Source organism: Rhinolophus sinicus, chromosome 5 (assembly GCF_057876585.1).
Source record: "Rhinolophus sinicus isolate RSI-liver-muscle chromosome 5, RSI-T2T, whole genome shotgun sequence".
NCBI lineage: Eukaryota > Metazoa > Chordata > Mammalia > Chiroptera > Rhinolophidae > Rhinolophus > Rhinolophus sinicus.
The window spans coordinates 108,644,019-108,664,112 of NC_142505.1; the positions used below are offsets into that span (position 1 = coordinate 108,644,019).

The following is a 20,094-nucleotide window of genomic DNA, read 5'->3' on the forward strand; positions in this document are numbered from 1 at the left end:
GTCTCCTTACACAAGATGCCCATTGTAATCTCAGGGCTTGTCTCATACCCTCGTGCCCTTGGGTTTTCTAGTAAACAATGACCTGTTCTTACTAGCAAACACCATGCTGGCAAGCAGTGAGAATACAATAGAAATAACAAGTGGATTTGGAATCAAGCAAACTTGAGTCCATAGCTCTGTGACCTTAAACAAGTTAATTTGCCTCTCTGAGCCTTTCTTTTCTCTTAAAAAAAAAAAAAAAAATATGGGGCTAATGGTCCAGTACTCACCTAGTGTAGTTGCTGAGGAGAATGGATAAGATGTGTCTGCCGGGTAGTCGGAGGGCTGTGTGAGCTCAAGAAGCGCCCTACCACACAGACAACCTTCCAGCGGGAAAGCTCACCTAAAGAGCCAAAGCTGGAAAACAACCTACTCTTTAGAATAATGAAGTCCCTTTCTGAAACTATACGGGAAAAGTGGGCCTCCTATTCCTCGCAAGAGAAGACAGGCGTGTTGCCGTTTCCCCAGTCACAGGTCGGCCTTGGCCCTGCCAGCCTCCGTGTTGGCACAGCTTGGTTCAGGAAGGAGTTTATGGAGGGCTATGGAGGAAGTCTGGCCAAGAATAGAATCCAGACTCTAGGGCTTGTTCCCCTAGAAGTTATTACTTGGGTGTAGTTTAGTGAGGGGCTTGCTACAAGGTCCTACAACCTAGCTAGCCAGCCCTCCACCTTCGGCAGCCGGAATGATCTTTTGAAAATGTAAATCAGATCTTTGCACTTCACCCACCTGGCCTGGCTTTCCAAACGCCTCCCTCCAGTGAGCGCCTGCAGGCGGGCTTGACCACGTTCCACGCTCAGCCCCGCCCCCTCCTTGGGCTCCAGCCACACCAACTTCCTCTGCGCTCCTGGAATGAGACAGGCCCTCCCCCTTGCCAAAGCCGTCACACATCCTCTTCCCAGAGCACCCTTCCCCCATACCTGCTAACCGCTCACCCTTCGCGGCTCAGCTTCAATGTCTCATCCTCAGAAAGGCTTTCCTGATCCTGGCTAATTGAACTCCGCTGTTTTACGCTTACAGTGCCTGGTGCTTTTCCTCTGAAATGTTCCTATCACGGTTGTCGTTGAATGTTGTTTGTTCTATATCTGTTTTCTTTACTAGAACATAAGCCCCAAGGAAGTAGAAACTGAGTCTGACTTGCTTATTGCTGTATCCCCAACATCTCATACAGCATTTGATGGATGACGGAAATTCGGCAAATACTGAGAATGAATAAGTACTCTGGTCTAAAATTAAACTTATGTTCTCACCTCTCCTCCCACCCTCACTGAAACCTGCTCCTCCTCCTGCATTACGTGATCCAAGTTCATGTTTCCACCAGCCCAGCTGGTGTCCCAAGTCAGGCACCGAGAAATCACTCTAAGCTTTTCTCTCACCCTCATCTCTTTCGTGGACTCTTCCAGTTGCTGGTTAACTGTCTTCCTGCCTCAGTGTCAGCCGCTTCAATCCATCAAAGCATTCAAAGCATTCGCAAATGCAGGCCCGGGACAGCCTGCTGCCCTGTTGTAACATTCAGTCTCCAGAGCAATGGATGCACAGCTCTGATTGTTCACTGTGTCAGAAAAATTGTTTCGATCAGAATGCACCCCCTCTCCCTATATGTGTGTGTGTGTGTGTGTGTGTGTAAATTGTGTGTTTGCGCTACTGCAACATACACTGCAATACGTAACAGAAATTACAGAAAACTTAAAAGGGTGGGATGAAGTAAATCATACTTTAAAATAATTTTATTGAATGATCTGAAGACCTTTAATGCTCATTAAAATACTAACATGTCGAATATGTTTCATTGTTGAAATGTTTGATCGAGGGTCTGGTTCTGTGTTTTAGGTACTTGGCTTTAATGGCGGTTGAGCTGGGAAGGGTACTTCACAAAGAGTTGTTGACTCAGGTGGGAGGAGTCCTCTACTGGTTGCCTGGGTGTTCTTGTCACTTATGATACTTGTTTTATTCAGTCCCGTGAAGATGCCGCCACCGCAAAGAATCCTTGTCTGGCTTACCCACCCCCTCTTCTTTGCTGTCTCATGTCCCCGCACGTGCACGATTACACTTAACTCCACTGTGCTCTACTTGATTTGCTCCAATATCTGACTTCCTCAGGAGACTGCATCTTCGCCCCAGGAAAAATAGAAGTTCATGATTCCCTTAAAGAAAGGAAGGAAAGCCCACTCAATTCTGCCTGAGTGTTGACTCTGCCGAGCTTTACTGATTTTCTAGGGTTCCAGCATCTGTTTCCTGTCTTAAAATTGGTGTCTTTTGGACTTGGCTGGCATCCGTATGTCATTTGGGCCTGGAATTGCAGAGATTAGATTTGGACTGGCCGCGGCCTTGTGCCCCCATCTAGGTCAGCGATTTCTCTTCCCTGGAGTGTGAGTCTAGAAGTCTCACTGGAGGAACCACTCAAAAATAAGTGAACAGTTTCTGCTGTGTTCCACTTCGGAGCCAAGGCTGGAAGTCAGACAGATAAGATGCAGGGTGCGCAGGGAGCCTGGAGGCACGCTGAGCAGGGAGGGCAGAGTCTGGTGGCTTGGACCCTTGGTCTCATCTTTTCTCAGGTTTGTTGCCAGCAGCAGGAATCCCTGCTGTGTGTAGCCGAGGTGGTGACTGGGACAGTGTCTGCTGGTCTTTGAGGAACCTACTTATATGAAGAAATGTCAGCTCCCTACGGTCAACTGACACCACACTTAATCTCGGCTTAGCCATAAAATGGTACTTAAGCAGCAGAAAATGGATGAAGAGAGGCGGTGGAATGTTTTCCTTATGTAGCCAAGTTAAGACCTTAATATATATTCAAAAACCTTGATGCCTCTTGAGGACTGAAGGGTAGCATAAAACTTAAGGAGAGATCTCTCTGATGTCCTGAGGAGCTGCTCCCTAGGGAGTGTGCATGTTCCATTCGGAAGGAAGGAGCTGCCTCCTCTGTTGTGTTCAGGATGGTGCTGAATTCAGCTGTTTCCTCCTGATCTGACGATAGCGCGGGCGATGGAGAGCGTGGTCTCCGATTAGATGTGACACCATGACATGTGTGGCCCTCGTGTGCTGAAGTTACGTGTTCAGGTATACTCCACCTTCCCCATGGTCCTTGGAGCTTTCTCATGACCCTGCCCTTGAAGAAAGTCATTATCTTCACGTTAGAAACGTTCAAGAACATTGCTTTCCCCTAATGTTGTTTAAGCATTATGTTGAGTCTAGGAACAAAGCCTAGCTGTGCTTGAGAGGAGAGAATTACAATTTAGTCAAATATACACTATTTAAAAGAGAGGGTGCGTTTTAAAGGGAAAGCTCCAAATGTTATATTTAACCAGCCTGCCATTTGCTTGCCTTATTTTAATTGTGGGTTTCAATGTCTAGCTAGCTAGTCTCTTCAAAAGACATTTCAGTTTTATTCTCTGGGATCCCTGGGCCCTTTAATGAGAAGTAGGATGGCTGAAAAGCCACACATGGACCAACAAGAGAAGCACTGTGATTTTGGCAGTGAGCAGTGGCTTCACAGTGCGTCCTCACAGCTGACTCCACTTGGCCAGGTCATCTTGCTGTCACGGACCTGGGCCTCACCCGGAAAACTGGTTCCTCCCTTGTGAAGAAGGTCCCATGAATTAATAACTGGGTCACAGCAATACCACAAAGCACTGCCCAGCTGCCTTGCATTGTTTTCAAGCCGTTACTCCTGCTGAGTGGCTCCGGTAGTATTGTTTTTGAAGGTTAGGATCCAGATAACAGCTCATCTACTCTCCAGCTGTTGTTTATCCTCCAGTTTCCCAGAACAGTCAGGCACAAGGTCTTTTAAAAACGGGTTTTATGCTGCTTTGCATTTTGGTATGTAATAATTAAGTCACTACTGATTTAGCATCATCCATTTTCTGCTGCTTAAGTGACATTTTACAGGTAAGACAGAGATTAAGTCTGGTTTCAGATGACTCTGTTTACTGACAGGGATGTAGTTAGTGGACCAAAGAACATCATACAGAATCTGCGATCAGCTCATCTCTACACCCATCCCACCTCCTTCCATTGACTGAAGCCTTTTTATAACATCCACCAAAGGGTTGTTCAGGTTCTCAGCTCCCTGAGTAGTCCTCTCTCTCTCTCTCTCTCTCTCTCTCCCTCTCCCTCTCCCTCTCCCTCTCCCTCTCCCTCTCCCTCTCCCTCTCCCTCTCCCTCTCCCTCTCCCTCTCCCTCTCCCTCCCCCCCTCTCAATTTTATTTATTTTTCACTTAGATAGGACATACATATTGTATAAGATACAAAAGGCCTACATCAGAAAGTCTCACCTTTGCCTTCCAGCCACTCAGGACAATCAGTACTACCAATTTCTTGGGTATTCTGTGAGGTTGATTTTATATATCACTATATCCTCCTTCCACCACCTTTACTATGGAGAAATAGTAGCATCTGTACTGTACGTGGTATTCTGTGCCTTGCTAGAGTCATCTTAGCAGTATGTGTTAGGAAATGTTCAATAATAAGTGGAGAGTATGGTGATAGGAAAGGTTTCTAGAACTGATGGGAAGGTATAATCTAATCAGTCTCCAGGTGACCTCTAGCCCAGCCCCTCCCGGCTGCTAAACATTTACACCAGCTGCCTGCCTGGCATCTCTCCTGTTGTCCCACAGGTCCCCCTGTGTCATCACCGCCCAGATCTTACTGCCTGCCCTCCCTCTCCCCATCCCAGGCCTTTTCTACTGGTCCAGGCTCCATTCGTGTTGCTGTTACCTTGGGTTGCACAAGCCAGAAACCAAGGCGTCATCCTTGACACCTCCCTCACCGCCTTCCCAGAGCCAGTCCATCACCACGTCTGCCAGTTCTGTTTCCTCCATTTCTTTCAAGTCAGTCAACTGTCTTTTGTGTCTTCACCGAATGATCTTTTAAAATCACAAACCTGATCATGTTATTTCCATGTGTGACACCTTTTGACGCCTTCGGATAAAAGTCACACTGATCATCACACCCTCCAAGTTCCCTGTGGGCCTCGCAGACCTCTTTTCACTGTCTGCGGTCCAGCTACAGGAACCAAATTTGTCGAGCTTTGCCTGCCAGTCTCGTACTGAGCCCCTGTCTGCAATGCTCTTCTCCTTTCTCTCTTGGACTCATCTTTTGGGTCTCAGGCTCCACTTCCTCATGCCTTCACTGTCCCCCCAGACCAGATAGGGTCCCTAGTTAAAGCTGACATCTTCCTTTACTGTACTTATTAGGGTTGTAATTTCCGTTTGTGGAAATTAAATTGGATTATTTTTTAATTCTTATATTTGATGTGAGATAGTTTCTGGCACATGGTAAAATATTTTATAAACTGAAGGACCCTGGAATAAAAAGTAATAATTTTTTAAATTTGTGTTTGTAAATGAAGTTAAGCTGTGGAGAATGAGTCCAGGTTTACAAGTGAGGGGCGCCCGAGGGACTGTCTCTCTTAAGGACCCCTAGTAATCCTAATCTAGACCATTCTTTAATTCAGTTCAACAAGAGTACTTCTCTGTGCCACATCAACACTGGAACACTGGGCGTAGGGATTGCAGAAATTAATAAGACCCCAACAGACCCTGCCCTCAGGCAGCTTGCACTATTTTAGTCTTAAAAACCCCAAATCACATAAATCTGGCTTCTGGGGGTGGTTTTCCCCCCCAGGTATCTCCAGGCATCATAGAAAGCCTTATATTGATTGGGTGATGGGAACAGTACATCCTTTTGATCTAAGGAGAGAGAACTTTCCGCTTCTAATAATTCTTCCTTTTCTATTGAGAGATGTCTTTAGAAATCTGCCTGCTAAAAGGGAGAAATATCCTGTGAAAGAATTTGAGACAAGTGAAGCTTGTTTCGCATTCCCTGTTGTTGAACAGAAACTTGCATGGTGTCTACTCACCAGGAACTGTCTTTGTGTGTCTGCTTTATCCCCAGGAAACCTGTAGGAAGTGTCAGGGACTCTGGAAAGAGCACAGTGGCCTCACTTGTGAACAGCTGGCTGAAAAAGATGACATCAAGTACCGAACATCTATGTGAGTAACATAATTCATGGGACTTACTGACTGATTCTTAGCTAGCGCGCGCACGCACACACTCTCACACTCACACACACACTTACACGTTAGCCTGCCTTCTGGGCACAGAGGGGAGTGAGTATTGTGGGGAGAAGTTCTCAAGCTCCTGCTGTAGTCTCAAGTCATCTCAAGGGAGTGACCTAATCCCTGAGCCTCTGTTTCTCACTTCTGCTGCATCAGAGCACTACTCCCAGGGTCAAATGTAACATTGAATTCTGTGTTGGCGCCTCTTCTCCCTACTATGTAAATGAATGAGCAGGTAACACCGTTAGTTAGGTTAGATTGCACTCGTGTTTCTTCTATCCGTATTTCCTATAGGATACGGGTGGCCTGAGACTTGAACTAGGTGTACAACCTCCAAAATGCAAATTAGTGCAGTCAGTGAGCACCATTAGTGTGTAGCACTCCCTTTATGGCTGAACACTTTATTAATTTATTAAATTCATTGATGAAAATAGTGCAAAAGTCTATTTTTGTCTCATACAAAAGTCCAGCCTTATCAGACAGGTGGGGCCGATCTGTCCCGTGAGCTCACTGAGAGGCCCGGGTTCCTCCAGCTCATTGCCTCACTATTCCCTAAGGTGTGGTTCTCATCTGCTTGGTAGTGACTGGGTTGCAGCCACATTTACACTCCACCCCACAGGTAAGGAGAAAGAGAGACAAGTTGCCAGGCAGGCAGCTTTCTTTAATTTGTAAGTGAAGCAGAAATTACATAAAGTATCACTTCTGCTCATACTCTATTGATCTAGACTGGGTCACATAGCCACAACCTGGCTCCAACACTGACACCATATGTAGTCTCTACCTGGTGCTTTTATGTCCAGCTTAAACTTGAACGGTAAAGAGCAGGTTTTCAATGAAGTGGGAAATGGCTGTTAGGGTTAGTTAACAATCTCCAGGTCTGCACCTCAGGTAGATACTGGTATCCTCATTTTATAAATGACACAACTGAGGCAGAGAACCCAAGTAACTTACCCATGGTCACGCAGGTAGTAAGTGGCATAACAGGGATTTGAAAGGTGGGTACATGGCTTCCTGACTGTGTTCTTTACCACAGGGTTGGTAGGCAGAATAATGCCCCCCTACAATGTCCACACCCTAATCTCTGGAACCTGTGAACATGTTATTTTATATGGCAAAAGGGACTTTCCAGGTGTGGTTAAAGTTATGACCTTGAGATGGGATTAACCTGAATTTTCCAGGTAAACCCAATCTAATCATATGACTCCTTAAAAGCAGAGAGAGGGGCGGACAGGTGGCTCAGTTGGTTAGAGCATGAGCTCTGGGCAGCGGGGCTGCAGATTCAATTCCCACATGGGCCAGTGAGTTGCACCCTCTGCAACTAGAATGAAGTCAGTGAGCTGCCGCTCAGCTCCTGGGTGGCCAGATGGCTCAGGTGGTTGGAGTGCTTCCTCTCAACCACAAGGTTGCCGGTTCGACTCCCACAAGGGATGGTCGGCTGCACCCCCTGCAACTAGCAACGGCAACTGGACCTGGAGCTGAGCTGCACCCTCCACAACTAAGATTGAAAGGACAACAACTTGACTTGGAAAAGTCCCAGAAGTACACACTGTTCCCCAATAAAGTCCTGTTCCCTTTCCCTGATAATAAATAAATAAATACTAATAAATATAAATAAAAAAGTAAAAAGCAGAGAGAGAGAGCCTTTCTCTGGTCAGATGGAGATAGAATGATGGACAGAGTCAGAGAGACATGAGAAGGATTCAGCCTTCCATTCTGGCTTTGGAAATGGAGGGAAAAGGCCATGAGCCAAGGGATGTGACAGGCTCTAGAAATAGGGAACAACCTTCCGTTTCCCAGCCACCAAGAAAATGGGGACCTTAGTCCTACAGCTTCAGAGAACTGAATTCTGCCGGCAGCCCAATGTGCAGTAAACAGATTCTCTCCTAGAGCCTCCAGTAGGTAATGCAGCCTGCCAACACCTTGATTTTAGTCTGATGAGACCCGTGCTAGACTTCTGACCTGCAGAACTATAAAATAATAAATTTGTCTTATAGTAAGCTAATAAATGTGTGGCATTTTGTCACAGCAACAATAGGAAACTAACACAGATCTTGGTAACAGAAGTGGAGTGCTGCTGTGACAAATACCTGAAAATGTGGAAGTGAGTTTGGAATTAGGCAATGGGTTGAACCAGCAAGAATTTCAAGAAGCATGGGAAAAAAAAAAACAACATTGCCTTGAACAGACTGTTAGTAGAAATGTGGACATTAGAAATTCCTCCATTGAGGGCTCAGATATAAGTGAGGAACATTCCAGGCAAAACCAAAATTGTCTTAGAGAATACTTACATCTTAAGTCACCATGCACGGACTGTTAGAAATGCAGACATCAGAGGTGCTGGGAAGGGCCCAGAAGAACAGGGGAACATGTTCCTGAAAACTGGAGGAAAGGGAATCCGTGTTACATACTGGCAGAAAGCTTAGCTGATTTGTGTCCTACGGTATGTAGAAAGCAGAACTTATAAATGATGAAACTGGGCATTTGAACTGAGGAGATTTCCAAGCAAAGTATTGAAGAGTGGAAAATGCAAGTAGAAAGAGATAAATTGAGGGGAAAGCTGTTAACAAAAAGGAGCAGGACTTGATTATTGTTTCTGAAATTCTCATCCTTATCCAGATGATAAAAGACGCTAAAATTGATAGATTCACTGTCAGGAAAAGCATGCTCTAGAGAAAAAACCAAGGACGTTGTGTCGAGAGCACCCAGTCATGCAAAGGCTCTGAAGACACAGAGTGACTCAGAGCCTCACAATCTAACCAGGGAGCCTCTAGGCAGCCGGGGCGTCATCCCTCAGCCACCTCAGCAGAAGCCAAAAGTAAGCGTGGGATTACCTGGAAAAGATCTAGGAATGAGCTTCACGTCAAAAGGAATGAATCCCTGTGACACACATGGGAGACCCACAAGGTTCTTGAGAATTTTATATCATCTGAAACACTGCCAGCTTGGACTGAAAGAGACCGTGTGGATGCCACGAGCGGAAACAGGCCGATTCAGAGCTGCTCAGATGCAAGCATATGCTACCTTTCATGAAAAAGGGAGGATCATTCAGAAAGCGGAGCCATGAGCCAAGAGGGCAGAGCCTCAAACCACAGGATTCTTCTCAGATCTGACACATAAGGGAGTTTACTTTGCCTGGCGGGATTTCCAAGTTGATTGGGAGTGGTGACTCCTTTTCCCTTCCATTTTTCTCCCCTTTTGAAGCAGAATATCTGTAACTTATCCTATGCCTGTCCCCTCATATTTTAGGAGCAGGTAATGTGTTTCCTTGGTTTCTCAGGCCAGATGGAGATGGAGTGTGTCTGAGTGGATCAGATTCAGAGGCTCAGCTCTACCTAATTTAGATGATGGGGTTTGGGACTGTTGAGCTGAGTAGATTTAGAAGAGATGTGGCACTTGGAATTGACGTTGTAATGGAAGAGATCTTTGGGGTTCCTGGGATGAGGTGACTGTGGTTTGTGTGTGGGATGGATATGAATGTTTGGAGGCCAGAAGGCAGACTATCATAGGCCGAAGAATCGCCTCCAAAGATGTCCATTCCCTAAGCCCTGCAACCTGTGAATATTTTTACCTTACGTGGCAAAGGGACTTTGCAGGTGTAACTAAGGTTATGGCAGCAGTAGAAAACTAGTAAGAGTGACCACATAGAATCACAAATACCATCTCAACTAACAAAGTCTAGTGTTGCTTCATCAAATCTAGGCTTACCACTGTCAGTCGGCCTTTATAATTGAGAGTGGCCTCCAGCCTGACCAGTGGCATTACCTTGCAGTGATGAGTATGTCAACATTATTCTTTCCTCCAAGTCGTCATCTTTTCAGGCAATAGACTCATTCCAGCAGTTGTGCTATTGCCTAAAACACTTTGAACTTCTCATTTGGACTTGTCTTTCAGTCACTTTACGAGCCAGCTCCCCAAAAAATCTGTTCTCATTACTGTGAATATGGCATTTCTGGCTCAAGTAGGGGGTTGTGTTGTTGCTATTTGGACCTTTGTTTTGCCCCTAAGAAGGACGTCTTATCCATGAAGTCAGGGCAGGTGTACTGAGTGCTCCTTATGCACAGCTGTAGTTAAGAACCTTGAGCAGATTTCTTAGTTTTTCTATGTCTCAGTTTCCTCATCTGTGAAGTACAGAGCATAATCATATCTACTTGTAGGGTTGTGAGGATTAAAGTACCCACAATGGTTTTTGCCACATGATAAGGCTTCCCGAAGTATTAGCTGCTGCTGCAGCTGCTGCTCCCAGAAGGCCCTGGTTTACCAGTGTGATGCAGGTACATCAACAGTTAACTTCTTGTGTTTAGGGCCTGCTCAGGCCCGGTCATAGGTATTCTGCTTGGAGTTGGTGATGGCGTATCACCCAACTCTACTGGTTCTTGATGCCCCGTGGTCAGGCATTTGGACTACTCCAGGCTCAGTCATGGGCCAGGAAGTGTTTCTTAGAAGGAGAAGAGTTGGTTACTTTTTGAAGCAGAGCCCGCATTCTGATTCCCTGTCCGTTCCTGCAACTGGCTGCACTCAGGTCTTGGTCTGCCCCTCTCTTGGTCTGGGTGCTACTTAAACCTGCCAGCCTTTTGTGTTGGCAGTAAATGGATCAGAGAGCACATTCAATTGTGATATGTGTTGATTCCAAAATCCAGAAAGCCCTCCCAAGTGTCTGACTTCTTTGTGGTACGGGGTACAAGACACAGCAACGTGTGCTTGACTTTGGAAGGAATAGCCTGATATACACACCTGACCACCAGACCTTTGTAAACAGGACAGATCTCTGTATTTTCATGGCACTTAGCTCCCACCCTGTGGCATGCACATACCATGTTAGTGTGCCCTACCTAGAGTGCCTGTCACCTCCTATTCACCAGATTGTATCTGCATGTTATTTGAATAGTCACCTTCTTGTGTGTTGTCCTGTTGGACAATAGATGATCAAGGTTCTTTGCCAATTGCTTCTGGTGTCTTCTGCTTATTGGACAGGGAAAAACAGCCTTTTCCAGATCAATAGCTGTGCACCACTTGCCAGAGGCTGTGTTTATTTGCTCTGGTAAGAACTGACATCGGGAGCAGCAGCTGTGGTTAGAGGCAGCACCTACTGGGCTTACAGGCACGTGCTGTTGTGTAGGACCGTTCTTCTGCACAGGGCGCAGAGAGGTCGAAGGCGGTGTGAGGGGAGTCAGAGCCCTGCGCTTTTGACATCTTCCATGGTTGCACCGGTCTTAGTGGTGCCCACAGGAATCTGGTTTTACTTTTTGGAGGGTGGGGGTGCTCCACTTCTTTCCCCCCCATACAGTGCTTACTCCATGGACCAGAGAGCCCAGGAATCCTGCCAACTGCTGAGTGTCAAAAGTAAGAAATGGGGTGGCCGGTTAGCTCAGTTGGTTAGAGCACGGTGCTCTTAACAACAAGATTGCCAGTTCGATCCCCACATGGGCCACTGTGAGCTGTGCCCTCCACAACTAGATTGAAGTAACTACTTGACTTGGAGCCGATGGGTGCTGTAAAAACACACTGTGAAAAAAAAAATGTTAAAAAAAAAAAGAAACAGCAGGGTACACATAGGGTATTATAAGCAGTTTATTGTTGCTGAATCATAAAATACAGCATAGTAAGTGGTGTGAGATGAGGCCGGTGTGAGGCCATCTCTTCAAAAACTCCGCACTTATTAAGCAGCTACTCCCCATGAGACTGCTAATCTGCTTTCTGTCTGTCTCATGATTTGTCTGTTTTGCACAGGGAAATATTCAGATGCCTGTAGATAGTTCATATAAACGGAATCATCGAGTTCCCAGCATACTAAAATAGTAGTGAGAAAACTAATCATGGAATCATAGGATCTTCATTGGTTATGTGGAAGAGGGCAGTGAGCCTTCTTCCTGTTTGAACACGAGGTCAGCAGGCACAGCTGCAGCTCAGCTTCTCTTCCTGTTCTGAACAGGAACACGTCCTGTGGGGCTGTTTGTTTCCTGCCTAGTTTAGAATCTAGTTGCCAAATCACCCGTCTCCCAAGAGAAGTAACTGATTTCTCCCCATTTTGCATTTTTATGTTACTGGGTAGGTGGTCACCACATCCCATAATAGCAATCCTTTTTTGGTACTCGGCCATTCTGGCCCTACCTAGTCCTGTTCTTTTGCCAAAGCAGGGGACCTGAAAAGGTATTCGTGAGTAGCTGTTTGAACAGTATCGCTTGTGATGTTGATGTATCCTCCATTCATTTAGGAGTGCCTTTTCTCCCCTACCACACCCATTATTATTTCACCTGGGCAACTGACAGACTAGTGGAACAGAACAAGCAAATGTACCCTCTTCCCGAACCTTCACGAGGGACTGTGTAACCTGGGTTCTTCTGAGCCACTTCTCTCCCACACTACAGCTTACACAGCTGCCCAGGGAAGAAGTCAGCCAGCCCCAGGCAGCCAGAGTGCGACGACTAAAAGCCACGCTTCAGTCTCAAGGGTGCTCTTACAAGAAAGTCTGTGCTATAGAAATTGCAATTGGGGCGGCCGGATGGCTCAGTTGGGTAGAGCGCGAGCTCTGAACAGGGTTGCGGGTTCGATTCCCACATGGGCCAGTGAGCTGCGCCCTCCACAACTAGATTGAAGGCCACTGAGCTTCCATTCCAGAGGGGTGGCCGGATGAGTCAGTTGGTTAGAGCATGAGCTCTCAACAAGGTTGCTGGTTCAATTCCCACATAGGATGGTGGGCTGCGCCCCCTGCAACTAAAGATTGAATATGGCAACTGGACTTGGAGCTGAGCTGCGACCTCCACTACTAGACTGAAGGACAACAACTTGGAGCTGATGGGCCCTGGAGAAACATACTCTTCCCCAATAAAACAATGGTTGTTTTAAAAAAATAAATAAATAAATTGCAATTGTGTTTTGTCATAGCTTTTCATTTTGAAAACTTTTTCATCGGAACCTTGTGAGTCTGAACATGAAGCATTGACAAGTGCCTTCACAGTTGCTAAGTAACTGAAATCATGAACATGTGTATTATATTACTAAGTTGACAATAATAAATTCACTTTATTTAAACTTTGTCTCCTTGATGAGGTTTCCAATTCAGCAAAAGTTAGAACTCATTTGTTCTTCTGTAACTTGAACTGGGTTTAAATTCTTTTCAAGCCAGAGTTGTGCCTTCCTTCTTTTTAGGTCATTCAAAAATTAGACCTAAGTGAATAGCAGCCAATTTCCTAATGCATTCTTCTGTTTTTTAAATACATCGCCTGGCTTCTAAGAAGCATACTACCACAGCAGTCTTCTAAATATCAGTAATTAAAAACACTTGACTGCCCCTGACTAACCTAGCTACTCTTACTTAGCAGAAAAACTTGGAGCAGTGGAAGGAAGAGGGTGGCGTTTTCCTCAGTCTTAGGAGAGAGTCTATGAATCAGAACTTATCCCCAGACTATTAGTCTTTATATGGAAACAGTTCCCTCGTGGCCACTCTGGGTTCCTACTTGGAGAGAGAAGTGCTTGGAGCAGTGGGATGAATCTCAATTTCACTGTCCGCCCTTTGGATCCTTCATGCTCTTCCCTAGTCTCAGTAGGCATACCTTTTCACACTTTCCCGTCAAGACCAAACTCGGACTTCTTCATACCAGTACAGCCCTGCCCTCAGCCTTCAAGGAACTCAACTTAGCAGAGGAGAACTGACACATAAACAATTATAGACCAAGGTGGCAAGTGTTAGGAACAGAGCACCACAGAAAACTTAATTCAGCAGTGCCATCTCTTAACAAAGAGCCGAGACCTGTCATTTTGACTCTAATCATCTGCCCCTCTATGTCAGTTAAAAGTCTTCCAGGAAATACGTAGCTTCTCTACAAGCTTCCAGTTGGCCAAGACTGAGTCATATGCATGCTGATCCCTTAGCTGCAAGGGAGTCGGGGGTTCCAACAATGGAGGTGGATTCTACCAACAGGAAGAAGTCATAGATAGGCTATTGGATTGTCCCTAACTCTGTCTGTCCTACCGCCATGCCAAGTATTTTAAAATCCAAGGTGTGAATGTAACTAAGCTTTAGACTTACTGGCTCTCCGTTATCCAGCTTTGTATATATAAAACACATTATTTAGGAAGAGCCTGAGTTTTTCCTCTCCATTTTAAGCCTATAGAGCAGGGGTGTCCAAACTGCAGCCTGTGGGCCAACTGCGACCCGCAATCCATTTTTAATTGGCCCGCAGCAAATTCCAAAAATATATTTAGTTTACTTAAATAAACCAGGTGAGGCAATACATACTTCGCCTCGAGTGAGTGGCCTGGCTGTTTGTGTATTTTACCGCATATGGCCCTTGGTAAAAAAACATTGAATAAAGTTTGGATACCCCTGCTATAGAGCCTCTTATAACAAATAGTCATTTTTTAAATGCTACATGCAAGGAACTGTGCCAGGGTACTTCGTATTTTATCTGTAATTCTCAAAACTATGAGAAAGTTGGGTTTTCCCAATTTAAAAATGAAGAAACTGAGTCTCCAATCAATTGAATAAAGTTACCCAAGGTCATCAACTGTTGAACTGAACCCAGTTCTCAGACTCTAAAATACCTCTTTTCACTCTGAATGTCACCAAAAGGGCTAGGCAATCATTATATAGAGGGTGCCAAAAAAATGTATACACATTTTAAGAAAGGAAAAAACTATTAAAATTGTAATAATATATACCGATAACAACAGGTTAATACAAGTCACGTTTGACTTCTGCAATTATAAGAGGTGCTCAAAGTGGTTACCATCAGCGTCCAGACACTTCTGATTATGGCAAACTACTTACTGCTTGAGCAGTGTTAACTAACGTGTCCACTTGTATACTTTTTTTTGGTACCCCCAGTATGTGGAAAGAAGTAAATACTTTATGGCCATAATATTTTTCTTTCCTCTTCGTCTCCCCTGCTATCTTTAATCGTGTTCTTTTTTTTCAGTGAAGAAAAAATGACTGCTGCCCGCATTAGAAAATGCCACAAATGTGGGACCGGCCTCATCAAATCCGAAGGCTGCAACCGCATGTCTTGCCGCTGTGGTGCCCAAATGTGCTACCTCTGTCGAGTATCCATCAACGGGTATGACCATTTCTGCCAGCATCCTCGCTCTCCGGGAGCTCCCTGCCAAGAGTGTTCAAGATGTTCTCTCTGGACCGACCCCACTGTAAGTGAATGTACAGCTGCCTGTTGCTTTGTAGGGGGAGTATCAGTAAGGTGATATAATGAAACAGCATTTCATATATATATAACACATTGTGACTTGTGAAAAGATAGGAACTACATAGACCAATCACCACAGAAAAAATTGAGAAAGTAATCAGAAAGCTGTGCCTCAGAAAACAACATGCCCGAATAGTTTATGAGCAAATTTTTTTAGTCCTTTAGTGAATAAAATTTTTCTGTGCCACCTGAAATATTCCAGAGCATAGAAAAGTAATGAACATTTTACAAGTATTTGTGTAAAGCCTGCATAATGCTGATATCAAAATGTGACAGTGATAACCCTAAAAAAGAAAACTACAGATTCATCTTACTTATGAATATAAATAAATAAAATGTCAGCAAATGGAAACGATGGCTAAGTGAGATTGTTCCAGAAATGCAGGGATGGTTCAGTATTAAGACCTCTTAATATAATTCACCATACGATATCTTTGGATGATAAGACATTTAATAAAAATCATTATATACACTTTTGACATGAGCTTTAAAAACTAGTATTAGAAAGATTATTTATTTTTAAACCCCATATTTCAAAAATGGTCATTAGCATGTATTTAATAGTGAAATACATAGAAGCATTCCCCAAAAGTCAATTATAAGACTATCATCGCTATTTTGTTTTGGAACTGCTAGTTAATGAAATTAGCTACGAGAATAAAAGAAAAGGTACAGATATTGGAGAAGATAATCACTAACGTTTATTGGGCATCCACTTGTGTCAGGTACTATTCTAAGCACTTTTTTACGTAAAGGAGAAAAGCAGGTCTACCATGTTAAACGTGACAAAAGACAAAATAATCAACGGGAACACTATTAGAAGCAATGGAAAGATGGCTAGATATAAAAAATAAAATACCATCCTCAGTAGCAATATGTCATAAATTACCCTAGAAATAAACTTTAATAAGAAACAGAAAACAATATCGAACGACATGAAGAGACTTGAACATAGGGAAATGTACTTTGTTCTTAAACAAGTGTATTAAAAATGTATCAGTTGTTAAAATAATTAAATTTTAAACTATTACAGTCAATTGTAAGTTGATCTGTAAGGATAGCAATGTGACTTGTAACAAGGCTTGTTCTACCAAAACGTGATTCAGCCTAACAGTGAGTAGCCTGCTAACTTGGGGCAAATGAACGGCCTTGGGGAAGTCCAGCAGAGCCGTGGCGACCTAGTGCTAGCCCCTTGCTCCTCAGCTTTCACTTGAGACAGGATGACCTAGACAGTAGAGAAGCATCTCGTCCCTCAAAGGGCAGACTTGGTGTTATAGAGAGATCAGTTCTCTCCAGGATGGTGTAGAAGTTTACTGCAATTGCCATTTAAATTCAGTAGGATTTTTTTCCTTGAAAAATTACCTATAATTTTGAAAATGAGACTTAATTTTTACTATGGAGCTACACTAAGCAAAAACCATATAGACTAATACAAGAATAGGCAGATAGATCAAAGGGACAAACGAGAGACCAGAAGCAGGCCCGTAAGAACTTAATGTGTGATAAAAATACCATTTCAGTTCACTAGAGAAATGATAGATTTGTTTGTTCTTTCATTCTTAGCTATTCAGTGTTGCCAGGACTTGTCTGGACAGAAAGGCCCTGTCCTCATGGAGTGTACGGTCTAACACATGAGTCTTGCTTGGAGTTGGTGCTGTGTAGGAATAGTGAGAGTGGTGCAATAGCAAATGAGGGTGGCTGGAGGAGGGTGGCCGACCGTAGAATGGTCTGGGCAGGTGTCTCTGGGAGGCGGCACTTGCAGTGAGACCTGCATGAGGAGGAGGAGCAAGGCAGGCCAGCAAAATGAAACAAATTCAGCCTGTTTGGGAACCAGAAAGAAGGCCAGTGTGACTTGCAAGTGGTGAGCGAGGGGAGGAAAGTAAGAGAGGCAGGCACAGAATCAGGCCAAGGGTCTCACCGAGAAGTGGGAGCTGTTGCCAGGCTTACAGAGAGGAGTGACTTGCCCTAATTTAAGTTTTTAAGATCACACTGGCTACCATGGGGATTGAGAACCAAGGGGAAATTGTTGTAACATATATACGGTGTGGATGAATGTCGTTAATATGTAAAGAACAATATGACTTAATAAGAAATCGGTAAACATTCCTATGTTAATGAGGATCAATTTGGCTGTGAACATCAGAAGCCCCAAAATCACAGTTGCTCCAGTAAGATAGAAGTTTATTTGTCATGTCCAGTGGTGTGTCCCAGGATGTTCCCATTAGTGTAATATGCAGCTGTAAAAAGTGATGCTGTATATCACCTGTGCTTAAAAACAGTGGAGGAAAAACAGCATGGAAAGATTCACACATAAAACACAAACAGCGTGTAGCAAGGGTCCCAGATCCAAGTTACCACAGGGGCGAGTAGTAACATAAATGACGGGTGAATGTGAGATAGGCCAGTTCTAGGCGATGGTGGTGGAAACTGGCCAACAGGACAGGGTAGGGGCCTCATCTAAGGGGCTGCTCCTCTGCTCCCCCAGATTGTTGCCAGGTGAGATTGTGCTCAGTTACCATGGCTTCAGATTTTCCAGAGAGACTGGAAATCTGTTTTTTTATGTGAAATCTCCCACGTTTTACAGATTGGTCATGAATCCAAGTATCTTTGAAACATGGTTCCAGCCAGCACTTTATACACCAAAGAAAAGTCTTGTCAGCCACCAGTCTCTGCCCTGGTGCAGAACATCTCCAATGTGTCGGCGTGACTGGCTGGCCTTGTGACAGAAGCACAGCAGACATCCTGGTGGCCTAACCCGAATCTTTGGAGCCATCCAGTGAGGCCCCTATGGGAACCAGGTGTCTGTATGTCAGGAACAACCGCAGTGCGCGGAAAATTAGGCTGAGGGCCCAGGAATTGCTCTTATTGCACGGCTCTGGGGTCCGCGTCACTGAGGAAGTCAGTGTAAGGAAGGGGAGACTTTGTAAATAGATGGACGAGTTTTCCTTCTGTTGTTGGCTGAGTGGCGGGAGGGGCAGCTGGAGTCGGAGAGCTCAGTGGCAAGGTAACCCACTCGGCCTTTTCTGACAGACCTTCCAGAACCTGGCAGTTCTGCTGACTCACCCCTCGGTCCCATCCAACTAGCAAACGGGGCCTGAGCATCTCGAGGAACTAGCATCCTCCTCCTTCAGCTGCAGCTCCTGAGAAGTTTCCTCCCGCTGCATTTCTCCTCGAAACAGCAGAGTGGCAGTTACCAAGGAGTGGGGATGGGGTGGTTAGCAGTCAGGCCTGTTCTCAGTGCTGCTTTTCTTTTTTATCCCTTCTCCCTGTTCTTGTTCCTTCTCCGGCCACCTTCTTTTCTTCCACTCGTGGAATTGATTCTAAAGGTGCCCATGTGCTGTTATTTTGTTTGGGTACCATAGCATGCAACTGCCTCCTTGTTTTCTTGTTGAATTGTCATCTTCTACCCTGAGAAAGGTTCTGTGTTTGCTGAAAATAAGGTTGGAAAGGAAGGTCAGGCAAATACAACCCCCTTCGATTTCCTCTGGTAGCCACAGCCAGAGATTTTGTTCCATTTGTCCCGTTCCCATCAAAACTGGGATCAGCCCCGTTTCCTTGATTCTCACCAGGAGACTGATTGAATTCCAACCCAGCATCTGTTGGGGCTTCAGAGAACACAAAGCCATTCAGAAGTTCAGGGAAACAAAGCATGCCCTGTCGTCCAGCCTGTTCTCCGCTTAATGAACCAGCAGGGCCAGAAAGAATCTCTCATTTGTCAGCGCGAGAGTTGGCCCTTCATGGTTTGGAGAAAAGTTGAGTTTTCATCCTTAATGACCAGAGATTGCTTGGGAACCCGAACTAACTCCATATCAGAGAGCTAAAATGGTGAATAGTAACTTTCTTTCTGTTAGTTATCAAAAATAAGCCAAAAACACTCAACCAAGAGTCTTATAAAAACAAGATGTCATTTTAGAAAGGAGAAAAAAAACAAGCAAACACAGACACAGCAAACCACAGTTTTCTGGTGTGGAGGGCAGAATGCAAAGCTGATCCTGACACAAATGAACAAACATCACTTGCAGTGGGGGAAGGGTTCTCCTGGGACTTCGCTGGATCCAGACAGACATGCGGACTCTTCTCTTGTCCGTGTGGTCACATGAGTGATTGGGGCTGACACTCTCCATCTTTGTCAGAAGCCACATTCACAAGAGTCACCTGGCAGCCTGCATTCTACAAGCGGGGCAGAATTCCCAATAGCATTTTCTCTTTAAATACAAAACAGAGTCAGTGTTGATCTTGGGTTTTGGCTACCAGAAACTGCACAGAATTGTTTCCTCCAACTTTGTTTTCTGTATTTGAGTTTGAAGCCTGTTCAGTTCAAATAAAACCCTAGGCTTTTACAGCCAGTGTACAGTTTGGTACCATTATCTCCTGGCCATTGGTGAGGAGACCTGTTATTTTTCCCAGGCCTGCAGTGGATTGAACCTGACATCAATATGTGTTAGTATATTTAATTCTTAGTAGTTCCCTGAGGCTGATGTGTCATCCCGGTTTTAAAGATGAGGAGACTCTTGAAGTCGATGGTCAGTAAGTGAGAGCGTGGGTTTCCATCCCAGGTCGTTGTTCTCAGCGTCTTAAAGCCACCCACCTGTCCACCCAGACTGGACCAAGGTTCAGCAGCTTCCAGATGGTCAGATGGGCGGAGGGCTCCAGGCCACCTTGAGACCCTTGTCTCGGCGGCCAGGGAAAGGAAGGAATGTTGCAGGAATGGAGGGGACGAAGAGTATTTCAGGAAAGACTGATGAGGGAAGAACGGAGACCCACCCCAGAGGAAGATACTCCAAACTTTAGGCCAGTAACTAATTGTT

The 20,094-nt window shown here is 44.9% G+C and overlaps 1 protein-coding gene across 3 annotated transcripts in view; it reads left to right on the forward strand.

The window, feature by feature from the left end:
* The window catches only part of RNF216 (ring finger protein 216), a 116,281-nt gene that overhangs the window by 85,141 nt on the left and 11,046 nt on the right, over positions 1-20,094 (forward strand). For all 3 annotated transcript variants that reach the window (XM_019753628.3, XM_019753630.3, XM_019753629.3), the window contains exons 14-15: positions 5,929-6,026; positions 15,008-15,230. In XM_019753628.3, coding sequence (XP_019609187.3) covers positions 5,929-6,026; positions 15,008-15,230 — 321 coding nt within the window. The remainder of the gene's footprint in view (positions 1-5,928; positions 6,027-15,007; positions 15,231-20,094) is intronic.